This window comes from Triticum dicoccoides, chromosome 7B, assembly GCF_002162155.2.
Source record: "Triticum dicoccoides isolate Atlit2015 ecotype Zavitan chromosome 7B, WEW_v2.0, whole genome shotgun sequence".
NCBI lineage: Eukaryota > Viridiplantae > Streptophyta > Magnoliopsida > Poales > Poaceae > Triticum > Triticum dicoccoides.
In genome coordinates this window covers 720885403-720911673 of record NC_041393.1, presented here as the reverse complement: position 1 = coordinate 720911673, position 26271 = coordinate 720885403, and the positions used below count along the sequence as shown (strand labels likewise).

General features: G+C 46.9%; 1 protein-coding gene and 1 pseudogene across 1 annotated transcript; both read right to left on the bottom strand.

The window, feature by feature from the left end:
* Positions 1-813: 813 nt before the first annotated feature.
* Positions 814-2089, bottom strand: LOC119339526 (annotated as a pseudogene).
* Positions 2090-4214: 2125 nt separating this feature from the next.
* LOC119336197 lies at positions 4215-26271 on the bottom strand. Its single transcript, XM_037608206.1, has 2 exons — positions 25225-26271; positions 4215-4472 (listed from the first exon to the last, which is right to left on the bottom strand). The coding sequence occupies exons 1-2, from the start codon at positions 26269-26271 to the stop codon at positions 4215-4217; spliced, it is 1305 nt and encodes a 434-aa protein (XP_037464103.1).

Below are 26271 nucleotides of genomic sequence, written 5' to 3'. Positions count from 1 at the left end.
GGCTCCCAACAAAAACGTCATCTTGTATGCATCGGACTTCATGTAGAAAATATCCATCAGTTTGCAAAGTGCCAACAAACATCCATGTTCATTGCTTAAGAAACTGAACTACAGCAGCTCATCCAGAATTCGGCAGACATTACAGATGAACTCATCACAAGCATTTTAATACAAGAAATTAACCAACGCATCCACTCATACAGAGAAAATTTAGTTCTCCCAGTTACCACAAACCATCTAGACTAATATAACCAAAGTCAGCACAATTGGCCAATCTTCCAACACAAACATCTTACTTAATACAGACATATCAAACTACATCTCCGCCATCCTGAACATCCGCCATCCAACTCCAGATGTATGGCCCAAAGCAAGACCAATGAGCAAGTAGCGAGTGAGCTCAGATCTGCATATACATCTAAAATACCAAATACATATCATTATATACATCACAATACGTACTTTCATATTGTATATATTAGGTATGGTAAATATAAATAGTTTTATTTATAAACTTGAGCAAAGTTTGTAAAGTTTGACTTGTAGAAGATCTGTATGCACTATATTATGAAACAGAAGGAGTATGTAATTTTCTTTATTTTCACTAACCATCTTCATCACATATACAATTATTAAACAAGCATGCAGAGACAAACCGTGAATTAGCGATATCTCCAAACTAGTTTGACAAGGCAATCAAACCAGATAGAACGAATTATTAGCTTTCTACACAACCATGCGAGATGCGAGTAGAATGAGTAAACCGTGGACCCAATGGCAACATAAAATAAAATAATTAGTCTTACCAGTTGATCAAACAGTTCGTTCCGATAACACCAGTGGGAAGCTAAAGTAGGGGAGAGCTTGTGCACTGTCAAAGAAATCCTTTGTACAGACCTTTGTAATCTCATATGTTTTGACCCCCATTGAATAACAATCAAAATTCTCAAGCTCATGGCCAGCAGGAACGCCTTGGAAGAACAAGAATCCCTCGGCCGCACCCACTGTGGAAATGGAATAGCCACGACCCTGCCCAGCTAGCTGTACGATCTTCTCCAGCTTCCATTCAAGAGTATTATCCTGCAAAGAAGTATGATGGAGAGCAAAGAACCCATGCTGAGCGACAAGAGAAAACATCTCAACGGCTCCTTCCCTACCCACGACAACTGCATTCGGACGCCGATCATGACCAATGCTCGGGTCAGCATCTCTGAGCTCCAAATGGTAGTTAGTGAGAAAATTGACGGTTGAAAACCTCGAAGTACGTGTGTCCAGCGCCATCGAATGGTCAGTCCAGTCATAACGGTCTGTCCAGTAGAAGCAGCTGCCCACGCAGTCAAAACAGGACATGACGTGCCAAGAAGGGACGACAGGGGACTCCATTGCATAGTTGTGGACGGGAAGACAAAGATGACGAGCTTTGTCCGGTATCTTGTAATGCATATCACCTTGAAGGGCTCCTCCTCGATGGCGGGAGAGAGCACGGGCTCGAATGCCCGAAGGCGGTCTTGCGGCTGGCCGGCAAGAACCTCGGGTATTGTTGTAAGGAGCACAAATCTGCGGGAGAGGGGATCGCAGACAGCGAGGTGGAAGTCGGCGGCGTTGCACAACTCTCGTTTGGTCCACGCATGGTGGGGACCTTTCCCAAGGACGTCACTGAAGTCCACCAGGATGCTTTTGTCGGAGCAGTCGTGATAGCTCCAGCTCTTGACGAAGCGGGGGTGGAGGGAGATCCAGTCTAGGAGGACGCGGCCACCATGGACGTCGCGGGGGCCTTTCCCGTCGTCTTTCTCATAGTAGGACGAAGAAACTATGGACGGGACGAATGAGAAATCGGTGCCGCAGGGGGCGAGGGCGCCGGCGAGCGGGGCGGAGGGGTGCGGCGCCTCGCGAGGTGGAATCCGGCCACGTCCATGAAGCCGAGGAGGGGAGACCGGTGTAGCGCGCGGAAGCGGTGGCGGAAGGCACGACCTTTGGTGACACGGCGGAAGGTGGTGCAGGTGGCAGAGGCGCGGGCGAGCGTGTCCAGGGTGGGCAGGCGGAGGAAGATCTCCTCCAGGAGGTCATCTCGGAGGGGGATGGAGTCCATGGCGGCCGAGGTGGAGCAAGGGGATCGAGAGCTACGGCCGTACGGTTGGGGATGCCGGCGACTTCTTGTTTTTGATGATGAGGAGGGGATGCTGGAGACTTGTAGCGGTCAGAGAGGGAAAAGTAAATTTGAAAATTGTAGTTTAAAAAAACAAGGGACTGAACCGGCAACGCCACCAAACCATTGACATTCTCTGCCGTGAAAGCGCGTCTTCCGGTTGGCTCGTTATTCCGGCCGGTATATATATATATAGAGGAATCTGGCGTTGGCATATAAAAAGTAGGACGTGTGTGCTGCGTTATATAGAGACGAATGATTCATATAAAAAGTAGGATGAAGCAAAGGTATAAGAGGGAGCTGTAGAAAGGGTTAAAGCAGAATGATGCTTGTCCAGCTGCACTGTGATCGACGTCTTCCGTCCACGTTTCCATGATGACACGATGAAGTTATGCGCGAAGTCTATGTTGCAATAAGTTAGTTTGTTAGGGCATCTCCAACACGGCATCTTAAGGCCCCGTCGGTGCAGCCGAGGCCAAGAGACGCCGTATAGGACGGCAAGGGGCGAGGGCGTCAGAGATGAGCCGCGCCGCATCGGCCGTGGTGAGCATGTGGCGGAGCAGGCGCAGTTCGGGGTTATTGAATTCATGTTCCAACCAACTCATTCAAAAGTCCGAACAACAGGGGTCACCGGTGAGCAGGTCCAAAAAGGATCTAAATATGAACACAAATTAAACATATATAGTGAATGAAACTATGACCCGACCGTCTGAATGGAATCGGAACATCGAGTTGCATCCTTTTCCTGTACAACTTATCTCAAATCGAAGCATGGTTGTGTAGAAAAGAAGAGGCTATGTGAAAAAGATTAAGGAGATGATTGCAAACACGTACAATCAGAGCAAGCCACATCCGCTCCAGAGCATCGCTCGGGCCTGCCTCGCTTGAAACTGCTGATTGAGAGTTTCCAGCAATGCATGCTCAAAAATGCTTTAAGAAACGTGCTATGCAGGCCCAACAGTTTTGCATGGTTGAGTTTTTGTGGGCAACCAAATACGACCATGTTGTATACATCGGTCTGTATGTAGAAAATATCCATCAGTTTGCAAAGTGCCAACAAAAACATCCATGTTTAGTGCTCAAGAAGCTGAACTACAACAGCTCATCCAGACTTTGGCAGGCATTACAGATGCATCACAAGCATCTTAATACAAGAAAATCACCAACACATCCACTCATACAGTGAATATCTAGTACTCCCAGTTACCGACAAACCATCTAGACTAACATAGGCAAAGTCATCACAATTGGCCAATCTTCCAACACAAACATCTTGCTTAGTACAGACATATCAAACTACATCAGCTCCATCTTGAATATTCGCCATCCAACTCCAGATGTATGGCCCATGGCAACACTAATGAGCAACTAGCGAGTGAGCTCAGATCTGCATGCATGTACTTAGTAAGAAATTTGAATCATCTGTGTAGATCCAGCAGGACTCTTTACTATCCCATTTTCCTTTGCAAGGAGGCATGTGCTAAATTATGACGTACGTTATACCTGAAGAATAGAGGTGCAGAAGCTGCTTATTCACAAATGGTACTCATAACTGCATACACCAAGTTACTGATTATGCAACATTCTTGTTTTGAACATCAGCGTTCAACTGAATGAACGATATGCAAGTTCTAAGTATGACTAAAGATGTACCATACGATGATGCAAGCGTGAAAGCCATTTTCTCTCCTAAGATATGTGGCAATAAGAATTAGATTTCCAAAATACTCCCTCTGTTCCAAAATAGATGATCCAACTTTGTACTAGAGTTAATACTTAGTTGAGTCATCTATTTTGGAACGGAGGGAGTAGTACTGTATGTATTTTTGTTTTGTTTTCATTAACCTTCTCAATCACATAAAATGGTTAAACAAGCATGCAGAGTCAAACCCTGAATTAGCCACATCTCCAACTAGTTTGACAAGGTAATCAAGCATAATAGAAGGTCCCCGCAAAAAAAAAGCCTAATAGAACGAACAATTAGATTTCTACATAACCATGTGAGTTGCAAAAGCAAACCGTGGACCCAATGGCAGTACAACATAAAATGATTAGGCTTACCATTTGATCAAAGAGTTGGTTCCGATAACACTGATGGGAAGCTAAAGTAGGGGAGAGCTCGTTCAGTATCAAAGAATTCCTTTGTACAGACCTTGGTAATCTCATAGGTCTTGACCTCCATTGAGTAACAATCAAAATTCTCAAGCTTACCACCAGCCGGAACGCCTTGGAAGAACAAGAATCCCTCGGCTGCACCCACTGTGGAAATGGAATAGCCATGACCCTGCTGCGCAGGCAGCTGTACGATCTTCTCCAGCTTCCATTCACTAGTAAAAAAACACCAATTAGTCCCGGTTCGTAAGGGCCTTTAGTCCCGGTTCATGAACCGGGACTAATGGGTCGTTACTAATACCTCCACCCATTAGTCCCGGTTCAAACACGAACCGGGACCAATGCGCCTCCATGTGGCCCTGTGCGCCGAGCCCAGTCAGGGGGCCTTTGGTCCCGGTTGGTGGGTCCAACCGGGACCAAAAGGCATCCACGCGTCAACATTCTAGTGGCTGGGGTTTTTGTTTTTTTTAAAGGAGGGGGTTGAGGGTTTTGGGGGGTTAATTTAGGTGTTTCATATATTGTGTTAGCTAGCTAATTAATAGAGAGAAGTGTCCTCTCTTATGTCCGTGCTTGGTCGACGCTACGTACTATATATACATAAGTGATCGAGAGAACCATTCAGTACAGAAGTTCGTCATGCATACCGCGAGAAGTGATCGATCGACCTCTCCTTCTCCGAGAGATTGGTCGAACAACAAGTTTTCGTATCATGTATCCGACGCTACTGGCTACATACATGTACAATATGTATAAGATCTCTTAATTACAAACCCCTAGCATTTGAAATCAATTTTCACATGGTATTCTCCGGCTTTACTGATGACGTGTTCAAGAAAGAATCCCGCCAATTCCTCTTGAATTGCTTTCACGCGATCTGGATCTAGGAGTTCATCCCGCATCTGCCACGTCTAATTTGAAGAAGGGGGTTAATTAATACATATATATGAATGAAACTCAACAGAAATTATGGTGTAATAAAATGAAATTGTGAATATTATTGCTTATGCACTTCATATTGTCTTTTAGAGTAGCCCCGCTTGTTTTTCAAAGTCGCGGTGTGGATGAACTCGCACATGTAGTATCCACAGAAATCATTCCCTTCCTCCTACCACAAGCACTTTACGAGAAATAGAGGTCAAACAAACTGATAATGAAGCATTATAAATGGCATTGATGAAAGTATAGCTATAGAATCAACGGAAGATGCGCGCAACTAGCTAGCCAGTAGTACTTACTTTCGGGTATGTATATCGCAGCTCCTTCGGCAGTCCCGGAGCTTCTGCGGTGAACTGTTTCCAAACCCTGCAAGACAAAGAAAATAATTATTATTACTTGAGATATCAGGAAATGAACAAAAAGTTGCCGATATGGTGCGATAATGATCGATTGAACTTACTTGTTGAGCATTTCAGTCATGTCCGCATAGGTTTCGGAATCTTTCCGTCTCGAGTCTAAGACGGTTACTAGTCCACACTCAAGCTTAATCTCCAGAAGAATATAGTGGTACCTGCGCACACATGCACAACTCATCAATTACATTACTATAACCTCGCTCGAGTAATAAGGGAAACCAAATATGCACACGACAGTAACACTCACTTGCCGTTGTAAGGAAAGAGTATGGTATCTTTGTTTTGATTTTTGATCAACGATTGTAGCAAGTTGTCCTCGGCCTCTTTGACGTGCTTTTCAACCAGAAATACATCTATGATATTTGTGTTAATGAACCCAATATCATAAATTTCTTGTTTTTTGCACTCGACGATCTTCAATCTGCATAATATATTGAGAATTATAAATACATGCAATGAAAGAGCCGAGCTATATATAGAGACTTAATGACAGAAATAGTACTTACAGGCAGTAGCAAAAGACCATTAATTTATCGAGGGCCTTTTGATTGAAGAACGCGAAGAACTCATCAAATGGAACGCACAACAGATCATTTGAAACGAGGTCGTGCTCCTCTTTAATGTTCAGATACAAACTGTTCGTTCCATCAGACTCTCTGCAGGTTTTCATGTACCAACTATGGAATCTTCGCATCATTGTTGTCAGAGATTTTTCATCTTTGACGAGAGGCTTCCCGTACTCGTATTTGTGTTCGTCCACCTTCATGAAATCAGGAAGTGCATCGTCAGGCAGGTAATCTTCAAGATTGCCATAACCGGCCACCGTCCCCGGAGCATTAGACACATTGGGCGGGGGGCACGATTGCTGTGCTTGTTCGCCGAGCTGGGCAATTTTTTCCCCTTTGCTCGTTCTTTTAACCTTTTATCACTGACAGTAGTTCCCGACCGCTTGGCTTGGAGATATGTCTGTTCAGTAATGCGCTCATAGTTGGTTCTCGGCGGAGACTTTGGTGGTTTCCTCAGGGCATCGATAGTGTGCTTTGCTTTCACCGGATCTACCTTCTCCTCCGGAGGTGGATGTCTCTTTGCTTTCACCCCTTCAAAGAACTCCTTCACGTGGGTCCGCACAATCGTATCGTTTTCCTCCTCGGACCTCTCGTACGGTAACTTCTCTAGAGGCTTGAGAGATGATGGACCGTATTTGTATTGCCTCCCGCCTCTGGTTGTGCTGCTAGACGCCGGAGCAGACGGAGTGGCTGCGGCGTCTGTCTTCTTTCGTGCTTTCTTATGAGGCGGAGGAGAAGGAGTACGACGCGCCGGAGCAGTCGGGGCGGCGGCGGGTCTCTTCCTCCCTTGCTGGTGAGGCGGAGAAGGAGGAGGCTGCTGGTGTTGGAAATATGCCCTAGAGGCAATAATAAAAGTATTATTATATTTCCTTGTTCATGATAAATTGTCTTTTATTCATGTATAACTGTATTATCCGGAAATCGTAATACACGTGTGAATACATAGACCACAATATGTCCCTAGTGAGCCTCTAGTTGACTGGCTCGTTGTGATCAACTGATAGTCATGGTTTCCTGACTATGGACATTGGATGTCGTTGATAACAGGATCACATCATTAGGAGAATGATGTGATGGACAAGACCCAATCCTAAGCATAGCACAAGATCGTGTAGTTCGTTTGGTAGAGCTTTTTCAATGTCAAGTATCTCTTCCTTAGACCATGAGATCGTGTAACTCCCGGATACCGTAAGAGTGCTTTGGGTGTACCAAACGTCACAACGTAACTGGGTGATTATAAAGGTGCACTACAGGTATCTCCGAAAGTGTCTGTTGGGTTGACACGGATCGAGACTGGGATTTGTCGCTCCGTATGACGGAGAGGTATCTCTGGGCCCACTCGGTAATGCATCATCATAATGAGCTCAAAGTGACCAAGTGGTTGATCACGGGATCATGCATTACGGTACGAGTAAAGTGACTTGCCGGTAACGAGACTGAACAAGGTATTGGGATACCGACGATCGAGTCTCGGGCAAGTAACGTACCGATTGACAAAGGGAATTGTATACGGGGTTTGATCCAATCCTCGACATCGTGGTTCATCCGATGACATCATCGAGGAGCATGTGGGAGCCAACATGGGTATCCAGATCCCGCTGTTGGTTATTGACCGGAGAGTCATCTCGGTCATGTCTGCATGTCTCCCGAACCCGTAGGGTCTACACACTTAAGGTTCGGTGACGCTAGGGTTATTAGGAAGACTTGTATGTGATTACCGAATGTTGTTCGGAGTCCCGGATGAGATCCCGGACGTCACGAGGAGTTTCGGAATGGTCCGGAGGTGAAGTTTTATATATGGGAAGTTGTCATACGGACACCGGAAGAATTCAGGGTCCTATCGGTATTGTACCGGGGCCACCGGAGGGGTTCCGGGGGTCCACCGGGAGGGGCCACCCCTCCCGGAGGGCCACATGGGCCGCAAGGGGCAGGGAGCCAGCCCCTAGAGGGCTGGGCACGCCCCCACCTTGGGCCCATGCGCCTAGGGTTGGGGGTGAAACCCTAAGGGGGGCGCCCCCCTTGCTTGGGGGGCAAGCCTCCCCTCCCTGGCCGCCGCCCCCCCCCTCTAGATCCCATCTAGAGGGGTCGGCCCCCCCTTGCCCCTTCCCCTATAAATAGAGGGGTGAGGGGAGGGCTGCTGTAGACAACTCAAGGCGCAGCCCCTCCCCTCCCCAACACCTCTCCTCCTCCGTACGTGCTTGGCGAAGCCCTGTCGGAGTACTGCTGCACCAACTACACCACGCCGTCGTGCTGCCGTTGGAGCTGCCTTCCTCAACCTCTCCTTCCTCCTTGCTGGATCAAGACGGAGGAGACGTCGTCCGTCCCGTACGTGTGTTGAACGCGGAGGTGATGTCCGTTCAGCACTTGGTCATCGGTGATCCGAATCACGGCGAGTACGACTCCATCATCACCATCCCCTTGAACGCTTCCGCACTCGATCTACAAGTGGTATGTAGATGCAAACTCACTCCCTTGACTCGTTGCTTAGATGAACTCATAGATGGATCTTGGTGAAACCGTAGGAAAATTTTTAATTTTCTGCAACATTACCCAACAGTGGCATCATGAGCTAGGTCTATGCGTAGTTCTCTAATGCACGAGTAGAACACAATTTTGTTGTGGGCATGCATCTTGTCAACTTGCTTGCCACTACTAGTCTTTTCTTGCTTCAGCGGTATTGTGGGATGAAGCGGCCCGGACCAACCTTACACGTACGCTTACGTGAGACCGGTTCCACCGATTGACATGTACTAGTTGCATAAGGTGGCTGGCGGGTGTCTGTCTCTCCCACTTTAGTTGGAGCGGATTCGATGAAAAGGGTCCTTATGAAGGGTAAATAGAAGTTGACAAAATCACATTGTGGTTATTCGTAGGTAAGAAAACGTTCTTGCTAGAACCCAATTGCAGCCACGTAAAAGATGCAACAACAATTAGAGGACGTCTAACTTGTTTTTGTAGCGATTGTTCATGTGATGTGATATGGCCAGAAGTTGTGATGAATGATGAATGACATATTGTGATGTATGAGATCATGTTCTTGTAATAGGAATCACGACTTGCATGTCGATGAGTATGACAACCGGCAGGAGCCATAGGAGTTGTCTTTATTTTTTGTATGACCTGCGCGTCATTGAAGAACGCCATGTAACTTACTTTACTTTATTGCTAAACGCGTTAGCCATAGAAGTAGAAGTAGTCGTTGACGTGACAACTTCATGAAGACACGATGATGGAGATCATGGTGTCATGCCGGTGACAAGATTATCATGGAGTCCCGAAGATGGAGATCAATGGAGCTATATGATATTGGCCATATCATGTCACTACTATATAATTGCATGAGATGTTTATTATGTTTATGCATCTTGTTTACTTAGAACAACGGTAGTAAATAAGATGATCCCTTACACAATTTTAAGAAGTGTTCTCCCCTAACTGTGCACCGTTGCTAAAGTTCGTCGCTTCGAAGCACCACGTGATGATCGGGTGTGATAGATCCTTACGTTCACATACAACGGGTGTAAGACAGATTTACACATGCAATACACTTAGGGTTAACTTGATGATCCTAGCATGTACAGACATGGCCTCGGAACACGGAGACCGAAAGGTCGAACACGAGTCGTATGGAAGATACGATCAACATGAGAATGTTCACCGACGATGACTAGTCCGTCTCACGTGATGATTGGACACGGCCTAGTCGACTCGGATCGTGTATCACTTAGATGACTAGAGGGATGTCAAATCTGAGTGGGAGTTCATTATAATAATTTGATTAGATGAACTTAACTATCATGAACTTAGTCTAAAACCTTTGCAAAATATGTCTTGTAGATCAAATGGCCAACGCTCATGTCAACATGAACTTCAACGCGTTCCTAGAGAAAACCAAGCTGAAAGATGATGGCAGCAACTATACGGACTGGGTCCGGAACCTGAGGATCATCCTCATAGCTGCCAGGAAACAATATGTCCTAGAAGGACCGCTAGGTGACGCTCCCGTCCCAAAGAACCAAGACATTATGAATGCTTGGCAGACTCGTGCTGATGATTACTCCCTCGTTCAGTGTGGCATGCTTTACAGCTTAGAACCGGGGCTCCAAAAGCGTTTTGAGCATCACGGAGCATATGAGATGTTCGAGGAGCTGAAACTAGTTTTCCAAGCTCACGCCCGGGTCGAGAGATATGACGTCTCCGACAAGTTCTATAGTTGTAAGATGGAGGAAAATAGTTCTGTCAGTGAGCACATACTCAAGATGTCTGAGTTGCACAACCATATGACCCAGCTGAATATTAACCTCCCTGATGAGGCGGTCATTGACAGAATCCTTCAGTCGCTCCCACCAAGCTACAAGAGCTTTGTGATGAACTACAACATGCAGGGGATGGTGAAGACCATTCCTGAAGTGTTCTCAATGCTGAAGTCAGCAGAGGCTGAAATCAAGAAAGAACATCAAGTGTTGATGGTCAATAAGACCACTAAGTTCAAGAAGGGCAAGGGCAAGAAGAACTTCAAGAAGGACGGCAAGGATGTTGCCGCGCCCGGTAAGCCAGTTACCGGGAAGAAGTCAAAGAATGGACCCAAGCCTGAGACTGAGTGTTTTTATTGCAAGGGGAAGGGTCACTGGAAGCGGAACTGCCCCAAATACTTAGCGGATAAGAAGGCCGGCAATACCAAAGGTATATTTGATATACATGTAATTGATGTGTACCTTACCAGTACTCGTAGTAACTCCTGGGTATTTGATACCGGTGCCATTTCTCATATTTGTAACTCACAGCAGGAGCTGTGGAATAAGCGGAGACTGGCGAAGGACGAGGTGACGATGCGCGTCAGGAATGGTTCCAGAGTCGATGTGATCGCCGTCGGCACTCTACCTCTACATTTACCTACGGGATTAGTTTTGAACCTTAATAATTGTTATTTCGTGCCAAGTTTGAGCATGAACATTGTATCTGTATCTCGTTTGCTACGAGATGGCTACTCATTTAAATCCGAGAATAATAGTTGTTCTATTTATATGATAGATATGTTTTATGGTCATGCTCCGATGGTCAATGGTTTATTCTTAATGAATCTCGAGCGTAATGTTACACATATTCATAGCGTGAATACCAAAGGATGTAAAGTTGATAACGATAGTCCCACATACTTGTGGCACTACCGCCTTGGTCACATTGGTGTCAAGCGCATGAAGAAGCTCCATGCTGATGGACTTTTGGAGTCTCTAGATTATGAATCATTTGACACATGCGAACCATGCCTCATGGGCAAGATGACCAAGACTCCGTTCTCCGGAACAATGGAGCGAGCAACCAACTTGTTGGAAATCATACATACCGATGTGTGCGGTCCAATGAGCGTTGAAGCTCGCGGAGGATATCATTATGTTCTCACTCTCACTGATGACTTGAGTAGATATGGGTATATCTACTTAATGAAACACAAGTCTGAGACCTTTGAAAAGTTCAAGGAATTTCAGAATGAGGTAGAGAATCAACGTGACCGAAAGATAAAATTCCTACGATCAGATCGTGGAGGAGAATACTTAAGTCACGAATTTGGTACACACTTAAGGAAATGTGGAATCGTTTCACAACTCACGCCGCGTGGAACACCTCAGCGTAACGGTGTGTCCGAACGTCGTAATCGCACTCTATTGGATGTGGTGCGGTCTATGATGTCTCTTACCAATTTACTGCTATCATTTTGGGGATACGCTCTAGAGACAGCTACATTCACTTTAAATAGAGCACCGTCTAAATCCTTTGAGACGACACCGTATGAATTATGGTTTGGGAAGAAACCTAAGTTGTCGTTTCTAAAAGTTTGGGGATGCGATGCTTATGTCAAGAAACTTCAACCTGAAAAGCTCGAACCCAAGTCGGAAAAATGCGTCTTCATAGGATACCCTAAGGAAACCGTTGGGTATACCTTCTACTTAAGATCCGAGGGCAAGATCTTTGTTGCCAAGAACGGATGCTTTCTGGAAAAAGAGTTTCTCTCGAAAGAAGTAAGTGGGAGGAAAGTAGAACTCGATGAAGTACTACCTCTTGAACGGGATAGTAGTGCAGCTCAGGAAAATGTTCCTGTGATGCCTACACCTACTGAAGAGGAAAATAATGATGATGATCAAGGTACTTCCGATCAAGTTGCTACTGAACTTCATAGGTCCACAAGGACACGTTCCGCACCAGAGTGGTACGGCAACCCCGTCCTGGAAATCATGTTGTTAGACAACGGTGAACCTTCGAACTATGAAGAAGCGATGGCGGGCCCAGATTCCAACAAATGGCTTGAAGCCATGAAATCCGAGATAGAATCCATGTATGAAAACAAAGTATGGACTTTGACAGACTTGCCCGATGATCGGCGAGCGATAGAAAACAAATGGATCTTTAAGAAGAAGACGGACGCGGATGGTAATATTACCGTCTATAAAGCTCGACTTGTCGCTAAGGGTTATCGACAAGTTCAAGGGATTGACTACGACGAGACATTCTATCCCGTAGCGAAGCTGAAGTCCGTCCGAATCATGTTAGCAATTGCCGCATACTATGATTACGAGATATGGCAGATGGACGTCAAAACGGCATTCCTTAACGGGCATCTTAAGGAAGAACTGTATATGATGCAGCCGGAAGGTTTTGTCGATCCTAAGAACGCTAACAAAGTATGCAAGCTCCAGCGATCCATTTATGGGCTGGTGCAAGCATCTCGGAGTTGGAATATTCGCTTTGATGAGATGATCAAAGCGTTTGGGTTTATGCAGACTTATGGAGAAGCCTGCGTTTACAAGAAAGTGAGTGGGAGCTCTGTAACATTTCTCATATTATATGTAGATGACATACTCTTGATGGGAAATGATATAGAACTTTTGGACAGCATTAAGGCCTACTTGAATAAGTGTTTTTCAATGAAGGACCTTGGAGAAGCTGCTTATATATTAGGCATCAAGATCTATAGAGATAGATCGAGACGCCTCATAGGTCTTTCACAAAGCACATACCTTGATAAGATTTTGAAGAAGTTCAAAATGGATCAGTCCAAGAAGGGGTTCTTGCCTGTATTGCAAGGTGTGAGATTGAGCTCGACTCAATGCCCGACCACGACAAAAGATAAAGAAGAGATGAGTGTCATCCCCTATGCCTCAGCCATAGGATCTATTTTGTATGCCATGCTGTGTACCAGACCTGATGTAAACCTTGCCATAAGTTTGGTAGGAAGGTACCAAAGCAATCCCGGCAAGGAACACTGGACAGCGGTCAAGAATATCCTGAAGTACCTGAAAAGGACAAAGGACATGTTTCTTGTTTATGGAGGTGACGAAGAGCTCATCGTAAAGGGTTACGTCGACGCTAGCTCCGACACAGATCTGGATGACTCTAAGTCACAAACCGGATACGTGTATATGTTGAATGGTGGAGCAGTAAGCTGGTGCCGCTACAAGCAGAGCGTCGTGGCGGGATCTACATGTGAGGCGGAGTACATGGCAGCCTCGGAGGCAGCGCATGAAGCTATTTGGGTGAAGGAGTTCATCACCGACCTAGGAGTCATACCCAATGCGTCGGGGCCGATCAAACTCTTCTGTGACAACACTGGAGCTATTGCCCTTGCCAAGGAGACCAGGTTTCACAAGAAGACCAGGCACATCAAGCGTCGCTTCAACTCCATCCGTGAAAATGTTCAAGATGGAGACATAGAAATTTGCAAAGTACATACGGATCTGAATGTCGCAGATCCGTTGACTAAACCTCTCTCGCGAGCAAAACATGATCAACACCAGAACTCTATGGGTGTTTGATTCATCACAATGTAACTAGATTATTGACTCTAGTGCAAGTGGGAGACTGTTGGAAATATGCCCTAGAGGCAATAACAAAAGTATTATTATATTTCCTTGTTCATGATAAATTGTCTTTTATTCATGCTATAACTGTATTATCCGGAAATCGTAATACACGTCTGAATACATAGACCACAATATGTCCCTAGTGAGCCTCTAGTTGACTGGCTCGTTGTGATCAACTGATAGTCATGGTTTCCTGGCTATGGACATTGGATGTCGTTGATAACGGGATCACATCATTAGGAGAATGATGTGATGGACAAGACCCAATCCTAAGCATAGCACAAGATCGTGTAGTTCGTTTGCTAGAGCTTTTTCAATGTCAAGTATCTCTTCCTTAGACCATGAGATCGTGTAACTCCCAGATACCGTAAGAGTGCTTTGGGTGTACCAAACGTCACAACGTAACTGGGTGGTTATAAAGGTGCACTACAGGTATCTCCGAAAGTGTCTGTTGGGTTGACACGGATCGAGACTGGGATTTGTCACTCCGTATGACGGAGAGGTATCTCTGGGCCCACTCGGTAATGCATCATCATAATGAGCTCAAAGTGACCAAGTGGTTGATCACGGGATCATGCATTACGGTACGAGTAAAGTGACTTGCCGGTAACGAGACTGAACAAGGTATTGGGATACCGACGATCGAGTCTCGGGCAAGTAACGTACCGATTGACAAAGGGAATTGTATACGGGGTTTGATCGAATCCTCGACATCGTGGTTCATCCGATGACATCATCGAGGAGCATGTGGGAGCCAACATGGGTATCCAGATCCCGCTGTTGGTTATTGACCGGAGAGTCGTCTCGGTCATGTCTGCATGTCTCCCGAACCCGTAGGGTCTACACACTTAAGGTTCGGTGACGCTAGGGTTATTAGGAAGACTTGTATGTGATTACCGAATGTTGTTCAGTGTCCCGGATGAGATCCCGGACGTCATGAGGAGTTCCGGAATGGTCCGGAGGTGAAGTTTTATATATAGGAAGTTGTCATACGGACACCGGAAGAATTCGGGGTCCTATCGGTATTGTACCGGGGCCACCGGAGGGGTTCCGGGGGTCCACCAGGAGGGGCCACCCCTCCCGGAGGGCCACATGGGCCGCAAGGGGCAGGGAGCCAGCCCCTGGAGGGCTGGGCGCGCCCCCCACCTTGGGCCCATGCGCCTAGGGTTGGGGGGGAAACCCTAAGGGGGGCGCCCCCCCTTGCTTGGGGGGCAAGCCTCCCCTTCCTGCCCCCCCCCTCTAGATCCCATCTAGAGGGGTCGGCCCCCCCTTGCCCCTTCCCCTATAAATAGAGGGGTGAGGGGAGGGCTGTTGTAGACAACTCAAGGCGCAGCCCCTCCCCTCCCCAACACCTCTCCTCCTCCGTACGTGCTTGGCGAAGCCCTGTCGGAGTACTGCTGCACCAACTACACCACGCCATCGTGCTGCTGTTGGATCTGCCTTCCTCGACCTCTCCTTCCTCCTTGCTGGATCAAGACGGAGGAGACGTATTCTGTCTCGTACGTGTGTTGAACGCGGAGGTGCTGTCCGTTCAGCACTTGGTCATCGGTGATCCGAATCACGGCGAGTACGACTCCATCATCACCATCCCCTTGAACGCTTCCGCACTCGATCTACAAGTGGTATGTAGATGCAAACTCACTCCCTTGACTCGTTGCTTAGATGAACTCATAGATGGATCTTGGTGAAACCGTAGGAAAAATTTTAATTTTCTGCAACGTTACCCAACAGCTGGCTGCTCGGGAGCGTCGGCGCAGGCGGAGGAGGCGGAGTGCCGCCACACGCCGGAGAAGGAGGCGGAGTGCCGCCACGCGTGCCCTGATCGTCACTCGCCGGAGAAGGAGGCGATGGAGGAGGCGGAGTGCCCTGACTCGCCGGAGGAGGAGGAGGAGGCGGAGGCGTCCAGTTCAGAAGGTTGATGAGCTCCTTCTGCCATAGGCATGGAGTCTTCAGAGCAGAACCCAGCCTAGTCTCCCCTTCACCGATAGGGTGCTCAAGCGGGAGGTCCTCAAATCCCTCCGTTATTTCATCCACCATCACCTTAGCATATCCTTCTGGAATCGGCTGGCAGTGATAAGTTGTGCCGGGTCCACTAGGATAAACTTGACCAACAGCCGCCTTGACCTTCAAATTCATCCATCGCGCCATAATGTGGCAACTTTGAGACTCCGTGATACCATCCACGGGATAGCTGGCAGGAGCCGTCAAGACATGCTCCGGCTGAAGCAGCTCGGTGGAAGCCACGCTGCTTCTCCGCTGGGATGGCGGGGTAGCTTCGGGGGAAGCTTCGGCATGTCATTTGTTGCAATCTGCTGCTTCTCGTTCCTCTTCTCGATCCTCTAGCCCCATTACCCTTCCAAGCAGCGCCTGCAGTTGGTCCTGCTCCAGTTTCATCCTCCTATCGTGGGTTTTGTAACCCCCTGCGTCCGGAAAACCAACCTTCCACGGAATGGAGCCTGGCGTGCCTCGTATCCGTCCAGGGTGCTCAGGATTCCCAAGGGCCATTGTGAGCTCGTCCTTCTCCCTATTTGGAAGGAAAGTCCCTCGCTGCGCTGCAGCGATATAGTGTCGAAGGTTCTTGACTGGTATTTCCAGTTGCTCGTCCGTCCACTGGCACTTCCCTGTTACAGGGTCCAAGGTTCCGCCAGCCCCGAAGAACCAAGTCCGGCAACGGTCTGGCCAGTACATTGTCTCTGGTTCGATCCCTTTTTCAAGCAGATCATGCTCAGCCTTGGACCACTTAGGTCGGGCTTTGAGGTAGCCACCTGACCCCGTGCGATGGTGAAGCTTCTTCTTCGCAGCATTTTCCTTGTTTCTCGCCGACATCTTCTTACTCTTTTCCGATGTCTTGTGGGCCACAAATGCGGGCCAGTGATCTTTGATCTTCTCATATTTGTCGATGAATTCTGGTGTCTTTTTTTTCCGACAAACTGGTTCAGCTCTTTCCTCCACCTCCTCATTAGGGTTGCCATCTTCTTAAGAGCACAAGACTTGATTAATTGCTCTTTAACTGGATTCTCCGGATCCTCCTCTGGCGGTAGGGTGAAATTTGCCTTCAACTCAGTCCAAAGATCTTCTTTCTGCATATCATTGACATAAGACACCTCAGGGTCTTCCTCCTTAGGCTTATACCATTGCTGGATGCTGATCAGGATCTTGTCCCTAACAAGAACCCCGCACTGAGCAGAAAATGCCTTCCTTGTCCGGATGGGTTCAATCGATTCGCCGTCGGGCGCGATTTCTATGATCTCAAACTTTTCATCCGAGCTCAACTTTTTCTTCGGGCCTCGTCTCCTTACCGAAGTTGTGCTCGATCCGGAGGGCTAAAAATTATAAGGAAGAAAGACGAGAGTAATTAATATGTGTACATATACCAAAACAATGGAAGCATCAATTAATTAGTCAACACGGGCTTAACTAATATATATATACCTGGCCGGACTCGGTTCGGTCACCGGAGCAGTCAGCATGGTCTCCTTCTTGTACCTCCATTGTGTCACCGGAGCCATCATGAACATAGTCCTCTTCTTGTACCGGCATTAATGGGCCGAAGCCATCATGAACATAGCCCTCTTCTTCACCCAGTCCTTCCAGCTGACCATCGGTGTCGAGGAGAAATGAAGCAACATCATCACTTCCATTTGCGATTATGTCCCCCAACATCGCTTCTGTTTCTTCGTCTCGGGAGTGCTCGATAGTTTCTGCAAATATTTACAACATGTCAATTATTATTCAAACATGGTACAGATGGATATATATATATATATATATATATATATATATATATATATATATATATATATATATATATTAGTGGCAAACATAGAACTAGCTAGCTAATCACAATAAGGAATCATGTTAGTGGCCTCGACGCTGCTTCTCTAGGGTTTGGGGTCGCCTCGACACAACGCTTCAAGGGTTTGGGGTGGCCTCGACGACAACGCTCTTTTAACTTGGTAAATTTGGGTGGCCTCGAGAGAGTTAATTTGTCGGGTAGGGGCGCGGCGGGAGGGGGTAGGAGACCAACATCGTTTTCTCTCTAGGGTTTGGGTGTCCTCGAGAGTTTTGGTCGAGCGAGAGGGCCGAGGGCCAGGGGGTGCTGCCGTTGTATAAGTTATCACGGTCGAGAGGGGGTATATATATCGACCGCCCCTCATGTCGAAGTTATCTAGAGGGGGTTATATCGACAACGACGCGACATACATATACATGGGAAAATAATGTTATCGGGGAGGGGGTATCGGTACCACCCCCTCGTGTTGAAGTTTCTTCTTTCTCCTCTATTCCTTTCTTTCTTCTTCTACTTTTCTTTTTCTTCTTCTCCCTCGAGAAAGGAAAATAATTAAGGAAAATGAAGAAAAGAGGAAGAAGGAAGAAGGAAGAAGAAGAAGAAAAAAAAGAAGAAAAAAAAGAGGAGAAGAAGAAAGGAATAGAGGAGAAGAAGAAAAAATAGAATTTTTTTCTTCTATTTTTTCTTCTTCTCCTCTATTCCTTTATTCTTCTCCTCTTCTTTTTCTTCCTTTTTCCTCTTCTTATTTATTTCTCCTCTTCTTCCTCTCTTCTTTTTCTCCTTTCTTCCTCTTCTTATTTTCCTTTTTCCTCTCATTCTTTTTCTTCTTCTTCTTCCTTCTTCCTTCTTCCTTCCTTCTTCCTCTTTTCTTCCTTTTCCTTATTTTACTTTCTCCTCTACACTAACCTAAAATGCACTAACCTAAAATCGATATCTACTAACAACCTAAATATAAAATTAATACATATATGAAAAAACATATATAAACAAAAAAATGCTATGAACATTATATTCATACATACATATATAGCCACATCCATTCATCATATATATAGCTACCACATACATATATACATTATATATATGAAAAAAATGCAATGACCAAAAAAAGTACACTTATGAAAAAAAATACTATGAACATGTACACATATATACACATAAAAACACATATACACAAAAAAATACAAAAAAATACATATATACTTGCATATATGTATAATTTTTTGCATATATAAATTTTTGCATATATAAACTTCTGCATATATAAAAAAAGAGGAAAGGGCGCCGGCGGCCGGACCGAAGGCGGCGGCGTGTGGTCGGGGCGACGGCGATGGGGTTGGGAAAGAGGCGGGCGCGCGGCGACGGCGACGGGGTCGGCGAAGGGGCGGCGCGCGCGGCGACGGCGACGGGGTCGGGGAATGACCGGTGGCGCGTGCGGCGACGACGATGGTGTCGGGGCCGGCAGGGCCGGCGGGCGCGGCGACGGTGTCGGGGCAGTGGCTCGGCGGCGGTGACGGCGAGCTGGACCAGCCTGCCGGCGTCGGGGCAGGGCTCGGCGGCGACGGCGACGAGGAGCAGAGGCGTCGGGGCAAGAAGAAAGAGATGGGTTTTGACGAAAACTGCTAAGTCCTGTATATATAGCAAGAGCATTGGTCCCGGTTGGTGGCTCCAACTGGGACTAATGCCCCCTTTAGTCCCGGTTGGTGCCACCAACCGGGACTAAAGGCCTCTTTTCAGCAGCCCAAAGGGCGGGAAGCGGCGGCCTTTGGTCCCAGTTGGAGGCACCAACCGGGACTAAAGGGTGGGCATTGGTACCGGTTGGGGCCACGAACCGGTGCCAATGCACCCCCTTTAGTCCCGGTTGGAGCCACCAACCGGGACCAAAGGCCCCTGTGATGCCTGCGTCGCGGCCAAAGTTTAGTCCCACCTAGCTAGTTGAGAGGGGCGCGCAGTGGTTTATAAGCCCCATTGCCGCACCCCTCTCGAGCTCCTCTCCACTGCAGGCTTACAGGCCTACCTGCTACTGCTTTGCCTGATGGGCCTTCTGGGCCTACTGCGGGCCTGAATCCTAGCCCATAGTAGGGTTTCAAGTCGTATTCAGGCCGTGGGGGCTCAGTAGGAAGCATTTTTTTGTTTTTTTGTTTTCCTTACTTATTGTTGCTATTTTTATTTTTTCCAGTTTTTTTGTTTTGTTTTCTGCATTATTTATTTTCTTTTTTTTGCTTTATTTTTTAATTCTTTTTGCTTTTGGTTTTAGGAAAGTTATAAACTTTCTGTTAGTGCCATTACTTTTCAAATTTGAAAACACTTTTTTTTGTTTTTTTTGTTTTCTTTCTTGCTTTATTTATTTTATTTTGTTTCTACTTACAACAAAATACTTATTGTTGTTTTTTTGTTTTGTTTTCTGCATTATTTATTTTCTTTTGTTTTTTGCTTTATTTTTTAATTCTTTTTGCTTTTAGTTTTAGGAAAATTATAAACTTTCTGTTACTGCCCTTACTTTTCAAATTTGAAAACACTTTTTTTGTTTTTTTGTTTTCTTTCTTGCTTTATTTATTTTATTTTGTTTCTACTTACAACAAAATACTTATTGTTGCTATTTTTAATTATTACGAGGGCCGAACCATAAGACATTAAAGCATTTCAAATGAACTCTGAAAAAGTTGAAAATTGGCATGGTATCATAAATTGACCCACACATAGCATGTGCATATACAAAACGAACAATGGTATCATACTCGTCAGTTACAAAGTTGGCATGGTATCATCATAATAGTTGCGGGAGAAAGTCTTCACTTTTTCTTTGCTTGTGTCATTTGCTTATTGCGCCGTAACCATGGATAATCTTCATCGTTTATCAGGATGCTGGGGTCAGCCTTGACTTTGAAGGGAGGAATTTCATGAAATTTTTCATAATCTTTAGACATGTCTGTCTTGTTCTCCACTCCCACGATGTCCCTTTTTCCTGAGAGATTTATGTGGCGCTTTGGCTCATCGTATGATGTATTCGCTTCCTTATCTTTTTTCTTTCTCGGTCTGGTAGACATGTCTTTCACATAGATAACCTGTGCCACGTCATTGGCTAGGACGAACGGTTCGTCATTGTACCCAAGATTTTTCAGATCCATTGTTATCATTCCGTACTGTGGGTCTACCAGTACCCCGCCTCCTGACAGATTGACCCATTTGCACTTAAACAAAGGGACCTTAAAATCATGTCCGTAGTCAAGTTCCTATATGTCCACTATGTAACCATAATATGTGTCCTTTCCCCTCTCGGTTGTTGCATCAAAGCGGACACCGCTGTTTTGGTTGATGCTCTTTTGATCTTGGTCAATCGTGTAAAATGTATTCCCATTTATCTCGTATCCTTTCCAAATCGTAACAGTCGAAGATGGTCCCCTGGACAACAAGTATAGCTCATCACAAACAATGTTGTCACCTCTGAGACGTGCTTCCAACCAACTGCTGAAAGTCCTGATGTGTTCACATGTAATCCAGTCGTCGCACTGCTCCGGGTGTTTGGAGCGCAGACTGTTCTTGTGTTCATCGACATACGGGGTCACCAAGGTAGAGTTCTGTAGAACTGTGTAGCGTGCTTGAGACCAAGAATATCCGTCCCTGCATATTATTGAGTCCCTTTCAAGCGTGCCTTTTCCAGTCAGTCTCCCCTCATACCGCGATTGAGGGAGACCTATCTTCTTAAGGCCAGGAATGAAGTCAACACAAAACCCGATGACATCCTCCGTTTGATGGCCCATGGAGATGCTTCCTTCTGGCCTAGCGCGGTTACGGACATATTTCTTTAGGACTCCCATGAACCTCTCAAAGGGGTACATATTGTGTAGAAATACGGGGCCCAGAATGATAATCTCGTCAACTAGATGATTAGGACGTGCGTCATGATATTGAAGAAGGATGGTGGGAACACCAGCTCGAAACTGACAAGACATTGCACCACATCACTCCTTAGCCTTGGTATGATTTTTGGATCGATCACCTTCTGAGAGATTGCATTGAGGAATGCACATAGCTTCACAATGGCTAATCGGACGTTTTTCGGTAGAAGCCCCCTCAATGCAACTGAAAGCAGTTGCGTCATAATCACGTGGCAGTCATGAGACTTTAGGTTCTGAAACTTTTTCTCTGCCATATTTATTATTCCTTTTATATTCGACGAGAAGCCAGTCGGGACCTTCATACTAAGCAGGCATTCAAAGAAGATTTTCTTCTCTTCTTTGGTAAGAGCATAGCTGGCAGGACCTTCATACTGCTTTGGAGGCATGCCGTCTTTTTCGTGCAAACGTTGCAGGTCCTCCCGTGCCTCAGCTGTATCTTTTGTCTTCCCATACACGCCCAAGAAGCCTAGCAGGTTCATGCAAAGGTTCTTCGTCACGTGCATCACGTCGATCAAAGAGCGGACCTCTAGGTCTTTCCAGTAGGGTAGGTCCCAAAATATAGATTTCTTCTTCCACATGGGTGCGTGTCCCCCAGCGTCACTCGGAACAGCTAGTCCGTCGGGACCCTTTCCAAAGATTACGTGTAAATCATTGACCATAGCAAGTACGTGATCACCGGTACGCATGGCGGGCTTCTTCCGGTGATCTGCCTCGCCTTTGAAATGATTGTCTTTCTTTCGACATTGATGGTTGGTCGGAAGAAATCGACGATGGCCCAGGTACACATTCTTCCTGTAGCTTGCCAGGTATATACTATCGGTGTCAAGTAAACAGTGCGTGCATGCGTGGTATCCCTTGTTTGTCTGTCCTGAAAGGTTACTGAGAGCGGGCCAATCGTTGATGGTCACGAACAGCAACGCCTTTAGGTAAAATTCCTCCTGTTTGTGCTCATCCCATGTACATACACCGTTTCCATTCCACAGCTGTAAAAGTTCTTCAACTAATGGCCTTAGGTACACATCAATGTCGTTGCCGGGTTGCTTAGGGCCTTGGATGAGAACTAGCATCATGATGAACTTCCGCTTCATGCACATCCAAGGAGGAAGGTTATACATACATAGAGTCACGGGCCAGGTGCTGTGATTGCTGCTCTGCTCTCCGAAAGGATTAATGGCATCCGCGCTTAAAGCAAACCATACGTTCCTTGGCTCATTTGTAAACTCATCCCGGTACTTTCTCTCGATTTTTCTCCACTGCGACCCGTCAACGGGTGCTCTCAACTTCCCGTCTTTCTTACGGTCCTCACTGTGCCATCACATCAACTTGGCATGCTCTCCGTTTCTGAACAGACGTTTCAACCGTGGTATTATAGGAGCATACCACACCACCTTCGCAGGAACCCTCTTCCTGGGGGGCTCGCCGTCAACATCACCAGGGTCATCTCGCCTGATCTTATACCGTAATGCACTGCATACCGGGCATGCGTTCAGATTCTTGTACGCCCCACGGTAGAGGATGCAGTCATTAGGGCATGCATGTATCTTATGCACCTCCAATCCTAGAGGGCATACGACCTTCTTTGCTGCGTATGTACTATCGGGCAATTCGCTATCCTTTGGAAGCTTCTTCTTCAATATTTTCAGTAGCTTCTCAAATCCTTTGTCAGGCACAGCATTCTCTGCCTTCCACTGCAACAATTCTAGTACAGTACCGAGCTTTGTATTGCCATCTTCGCAATTGGGGTACAACCCTTTTTTGTGGTCCTCTAACATGCGATCGAACTTCAGCTTCTCCTTTTGACTTTCGCATTGCGTCCTTGCATCGACAATGACCCGACGGAGATCATCATCATCGGGCACATCGTCTGGTTCCTCTTCATCTTCAGCAGCTTCACCCGTTGCAGCATCATCGTGCACATCGTCTGGTTCCTCTTGATGTTCAGTAGCATCACCGTATTCAGGGGGCACATAGTTGTCATCGTACTCTTCTTCTTCGCCGTTTTCCATCATAACCCCTATTTCTCCGTGCCTCGTCCAAACATTATAGTGTGGCATGAAACCCTTGTAAAGCAGGTGGGTGTGGAGGATTTTCCGGTCAGAGTAAGACTTTGTATTCCCACATATAGGGCATGGACAACACATAAAACCATTCTGCTTGTTTGCCTCAGCCACTTCGAGGAAATCATGCACGCCCTTAATATACTCGGAGGTGTGTCTTGAAGTACATCCATTGTCGGTTCATCTGCGTGCATTATATATAATTAAGTGTGTCAAAAATCATTACAGAACACTAAAACCAAATTAATAGAAGTTCATCATCACACTAAAACCAAAGTACATACATAGTTCTCATCTAACAACATAAAGCTCCGCAGAGCATCTAAATTGATTAAACCATACACTGAAACTATGTAAAACATTTCAATGCGAAAACAAATGCGATCATAATCGCAACCAATGTAACAACTGATCCAACGGCATAATGATACCAAGCCTCAGTATGAATGGCATATTTTCTAATCTTTCTAATCTTCAAGCGCATTGCATCCATCTTGATCTTGTGATCATCGACGACATCCGCAACATACAACTCCAATATCATCTTCTCCTCCTCAATTTTTCTAATTTTTTCCTTCAACAAATTGTTTTCTTCTTCAACTAAATTTAACCTCTCGACAATAGGGTCGGTTGGAATTTCTGGTTCAACAACCTCCTAGATAAATAAAATCTATGTCACGTTGGTCGTCATAATTGTCATAAACAATAAATGAACCAATAGTTATGAAAAGATAATATATACCACATCCGAATCATAGACAGGACGAGGGCCGACGGGGGCGGATACCAAAACCATCACACTATATAAGATGCAATAATAAAAGTAAGAAAATTATACAAGTATCTATATAAACATACAGGTAAGAGGCTCACCATGGTGGTGCCGGCGACGAGATCGGCGCCGGCGATCGACGGCGGTGAAGACGGGGACGGGACGTGACGGACCGCTAAAACTAGACAAATATTGAGGAAAATGGAGCTTGGAGGTGGAGCTTGGAGAGGAGAAAGCCTAAGTAGTGTGGCTCGGGCATTCCATCGAACACCTCATGTGCATAGGAGGTGAGCTAGAGCACCACAAAGCTCCCTTCTCGCATGCCACGAAAAACAGAGCAGTGAGAGTGCTCTGCTCACGGGGTATATATAGGCAACTAATTGGTCCCGGTTCGTGGCTTGAACCGGGACTAAAGGGAAGCCTTTGGTCCCGGTTCAGGCGAACAACCGGGTCCAATGGTGGTGGGCCAGGAGCAAGGCACATTGGTCCCGGTTCGTCCCACCAACCGGGACCAAAAGGTCCGGACGAACCGGGACCAATGGCCCACGTGGCCCGGCCGGCCCCCGGGGCTCACGAACCGGGTCCAATGCCTCCATTGGTCCCGGTTCTGGATTAAACCGGGACTAATGGGCTGACCCGGCCTGGACCATTGCCCCCTTTTCTACTAGTGATTCTTGAGTATTATCCTGGAGAGAGGTATGATGGAGAGAAAAGGAGCCATGCTGAGAGAAAAGAGAAAACATCTCGATGGCTCCTTCACTACCCACAACAACTGCATTCGGACGCCGACCATGACCAATCCTTGGGTCAGCATCTCTGAGCTGCATATGGTAGCCGGTAAGAAAATTGATGGTTGAAAACCTCAAAGTGCGTGTGTCCAGCACCATCAAATGGTCAGTCCAGTCATAACGGTCTGTCCAGTAGAAGCAGCTGCCCACGCAGTCAAAACAGGACATGACGTGCCAAGAAGGGACGACAGGGGACTCGACCATACACCATTGCATAGTTGTGGACGGGAACACAAAGATGACGAGCTTTGTCTTGTATCTTGCCACACATATCACCTTGAAGGGCTCGTCGCCGCTTGCCGGAGCGAGCACGGGCTCGAATGCCCGAAGGCGGTCTTGCGGCAGGGCGGCGAGGTCCTCGGGTATTGTTGGAAGGAGCACGAACCCGCGGGACAGCAGATCGCAGACAGCAAGGTGGAAGTCAGCGGCGTTGCACATCTCCCGTTTGGTCCACGCGTGGTAGGGACCCCTCCCAAGGAATTCCCTGGAGTCCATGAGGATGCTTATGTCGGAGCCGTCGCGATAGCTCCAGCTTTTAGTGAAGCGGGGGTGGAGGGATATCCAATCTAGGAGGACGCGGCCGCTGCGGACGTCCCGGGGGCGCCAGCGGAGGTCTTTTCCGTCGTCTTTCTCGTAGTAGGAAAAATGAGAAACGGCGGCCGGGACGAAGGAGAAATCGGTGGCGCAGGGAGCGAGGGCGCCAACGAGCGGGGCGGAGGGGTGCGGCGCCTCGGCGGCGCGGGATCCAGCCGCGTCCATGAAGCCGAGAAGGGGAGGCCGGTGTAGCGCGCGGAAGCGTCGGCAGAAGGCACGACCTTTGGCGACACGGCGGAAGGTGGTGCAGGTGGCAGAGGCACGAGCGAGCATGTCTGGGTTGGGCAGGCGGAGGAAGATCTCCTCCAGGAGGACATCGGGGATGGGGATGGAGTCCAT

What these genes read in the sequence shown, in the direction of transcription:
- LOC119336197 (XM_037608206.1), bottom strand. Translation starts at nt 26,271, where the DNA reads ATGGACTCCATCCCCATCCCCGATGTCCTCCTGGAGGAGATCTTCCTC. An exon ending in CTCTCCAGGATAATACTCAA is followed by an intron (nt 4,473 to 25,224) that starts GAATCACTAGTA and finishes TTTTTTACTAGT; the next exon opens with GAATGGAAGCTGGAGAAGAT.